At 45.3% G+C, this 3342-nt stretch overlaps 1 protein-coding gene across 1 annotated transcript; it reads right to left on the bottom strand.

The window, feature by feature from the left end:
• Positions 1 to 304: 304 nt before the first annotated feature.
• LOC125946543 (uncharacterized) lies at positions 305 to 2419 on the bottom strand. Its single transcript, XM_049670040.1, has 2 exons — positions 2195 to 2419; positions 305 to 726 (listed from the first exon to the last, which is right to left on the bottom strand). Exons 1-2 carry the CDS (start codon positions 2331 to 2333, stop codon positions 548 to 550), a joined length of 318 nt encoding a protein of 105 aa, XP_049525997.1. The 5' UTR covers positions 2334 to 2419; the 3' UTR covers positions 305 to 547.
• Between the last annotated feature and the right edge of the window lie 923 nt (positions 2420 to 3342).

The following is a 3342-nucleotide window of genomic DNA, read 5'->3' as shown; positions in this document are numbered from 1 at the left end:
TATATATATAGATAGATAGATAGATAGATAGATGAGGTCAAAGTGGCAAATGTTCGCCAAGAAATGCTTCGCATTTAAAAGAAAGTAACGAAGATTAGATTGGCACAACCACACACAGTCACAAGCATACAAATAGTATCAGTATACAGCCGGACTGCAAGCAGCCATTTCTCTCGCTGAAACCCAGAAAAAACTGGCTACAAGAGACTCAGAAATACAGGATTACACTCGAAGATAAACCTAGACCAAGACTGTACAACGGAGTTTGCAAATGTAGTTTTTGCGATAACAGAGAAACGTACTGTCGACATCGTAATGCAAATAACCCGCGTCTGTTTTAGGAGGTCCTCCTCGTTTAAATAAATATGAGCTTGCTTAACCTTACAATCTGCACCAAGTAACGACGAATGATTTTATTAATCATTATTCTGAGACACTTGATGGAAGAAAGTGTAAATCTGCCAAAAAATTCATGACTAAAATTTAAATTTCTGCGACAGGCCCACGAAGTGTGTGTGGCGGGCCTCTTCCATGTAGTAGACGACGTTCACATCCCCGCCCTGTGGCTCAGGTTGAGGTAGACGAGCGCCACGAGCAGCAGGCACAGCGCCACCACGATGCCCAGCACCCAGATGGCCTCCTTGGAGATTGCGGACGCCCAGCCGGACTCGCCACCTATGGGGCCAGGTCCGCTTCTCTCGGCTTCGGCCGTCGGAGGGGAGCCCGCTGGCGAGGAACAAAAAGAAAGATATGTCGATCAGCCGGACAAACCAGCGTTTTCTGCACCGTTCCTCCTGCGCTCTACACTCCATCGCGATTGAATGGATGGATGAATGGATGGAGTAGCAGCCATTTAGAAAAGGTGTGGTGGCTGACTGCACCAAGCCCGTTATTTTGACCTCTTTTGTGCATTAATTATCGGCAATTACGATCAGTGGTTTGTGTTAACAAACCGTCGAACCTGCCAATTGAAAAAAAAAGTAATGTCTTCTCATTGTCTGTGTTTCCTATCGTTACTCTACCAATTCTCCAGACGGCTTTATGGTGTCATCCGCCACAGATTCATTTAAACTACTTTTTATTATCTTTAAAGTCCAAAGCGCCGGGCAAGGTAAATACTCCTCTTTTAGCTCCGCGCAGATACTGCGACATGCCAACAAAATATGATCTATGGTTCCTGCACTATTTTCACATACTATACATGCAGGTATTAGCGGTAATTTTCTCCTATAACGCTGTGTTCGTAGGCATCCTGATCTCGCTTCGAACAATAGTGCACTGCTAAATCTTTTCCTTTTTTACAACGAGGCTGTTAATATGACTTGAAGCGCTCAAAATGTTATATTCCCGTTACTAAGGTTCTCTGAAAAAAAAAAAGCGACATCACTTACGAACTTCATATCTTGAGGAAATGTGGGTAGTGTTTGGGGGAAATATGCGGGCAAAACTTGACGTGGATGTGCGAATTAGGGGGTTAAATGAAAGTTGCTAAATCCTCGTTTTCGGCCCATGTAGAGGTGTTATATTACACGCTTCAAAAGTTCATCCGCTTTATTGGAACGGCCAAAAGGGGTAAATATTTCATATGTAGAATAAATGAGGGCCACTCGATCTATAGGTCATTTTTATCGAAAGTTTTTAGTGTGTGAGTAATTATATGTTTCGAAAATATTTAATGAATACTTGTCCTCACCCAATTTTTTTTAACGCGCCAAGCGTCTCAACGCGCTCGCTTACTCGCGAGTTCATAACACGAAGGACTGCTCAGCGCCGTTCAACAGGACATAAATGCTTTTTATACACTCATGACGTAGCGCCACCTCCTCCCCATTGGCTGCGCCGTCACGCGTGCAATGACGGACGCACTAGGCACACCTTTAGTCAACGAGAACCGCAGAACCGCCGTAGCCTCGGGGAAGCGTGCACATCTGACACTACGGAGACCCGGATGCGATTCCTATGCATACCGAAACTTAGCAAGTTTTCTTTACAAAGCGATTAATTTAGTTTCTTTACAGGAACCTCTCCTGAGAAATGTGATGTGAATCCGAGCATTTTGTGACGAGTTTTTTCTCATTGCGTAGTCGGCCATTTTTAGTACCATGTTTCGATCACGCCGCCGACTACGACGCCGGATTATCGCGGAACGGGGCATACAATGCTTTTGATAAGTATTCTCGCGTTTCCAACGCACCTGTGGCCACAGCGGATGTGCTGGCCGCTGACGAGGCCTGAGAACGGCGTCCTTTGTCGAGCTCGTGGCGTGCCTCGACCGCGTCCAGGTCCGAGCAGGAGGGTCCCACGTGGCGAGGCATCGCCAAGGACGCTCTCATCGGGGCCTGGCAGGTCCAAAGAAGTTCGACTTGTGGCGCCCGTTGGCGCGTGTGGAAAGAAACTGGACGACCTTCCTTGACGCATGACGCAGGGGTTTGTAGCTTCTTCTTCTTCGCTGTTAATTTACGCACTCGTGGGAACGATTAGTCCTCTTGTTTTGTATTTTACTTTGACCAACCCGATTCTTGTATGGCCAAGTCCCCAGAGTAGGTACGTGCCAGTGTATCCCAAGGATATACTGGCACGTACCTATTTACTGGTATTTACTTATACTACTTACTGGATATACCTATATACTACTTACTGGATATACTGGTACGCACCTAAACATTTTCATAGTCATCACCGGCACCCCTCAGCTACGATGAGGGGTGCCGGTGGTGACTATGAAAATGTTTACAACATAATATACAACTCAAGCCTGCTCTGTGGCGTAGGTGCGCTCCAGGGAAAGCTTGAAAACGAACTGGTATGGAGATTTGTCCACGTGTTGAGTGCAACAGCTGAGTGTCGGGTAATAATAGTGAGAATTCACGATCCGTACGTATGCCTCAGCTTTGATGAATGCCAAACTAAATTTAGTGCCTCTGAAGCGTACATATTGCTCACGAATTTCTTTCGTGTATAAAAAAAATCATATTAGATAGTTACACACTGTGATGGTATCTATTGGCCACCACCATTGCTAGGTACCGCTCAGGATTCGAACGGCGTTCAGAAAAGGCTAAACTGTGCTTCACACCGCAAGTTAATCTCGTAGCTGCGTAATGCCAATCCAGAATTCTTTCTGTGAGAAGATAAGTGGGACAATTTGCCCCTAATCATTTTATGAGCCCCGATACCACCCTCTGCTTAATTAAGGACGTCTGTGAAATACTGAAGTTGTAATGTTTTGCATTTTGCATTTACGAAGCCTCTTTCGTAGCTCATTTCGCAATATCTATACAATGTGTTTGTCCACGTGATACTTCATTTTATTGAAATTGTGGTGTAGAAGGCCCACTAACC

The sequence above is a fragment of the Dermacentor silvarum genome, chromosome 7 (assembly GCF_013339745.2).
Source record: "Dermacentor silvarum isolate Dsil-2018 chromosome 7, BIME_Dsil_1.4, whole genome shotgun sequence".
NCBI lineage: Eukaryota > Metazoa > Arthropoda > Arachnida > Ixodida > Ixodidae > Dermacentor > Dermacentor silvarum.
The sequence above is the reverse complement of the archived record's forward strand: the minus strand, read 5'-3'. Positions and strand labels throughout refer to the sequence as shown.

Bases quoted from the DNA above. Each gene is read 5' to 3' on its own strand.
- LOC125946543 (XM_049670040.1), bottom strand. From the start codon at position 2,333: ATGAGAGCGTCCTTGGCGATGCCTCGCCACGTGGGACCCTCCTGCTCG. The intron at 727-2,194 runs GTGCGTTGGAAA...GTTCCTCGCCAG, and splicing joins CACATCCGCTGTGGCCACAG to CGGGCTCCCCTCCGACGGCC.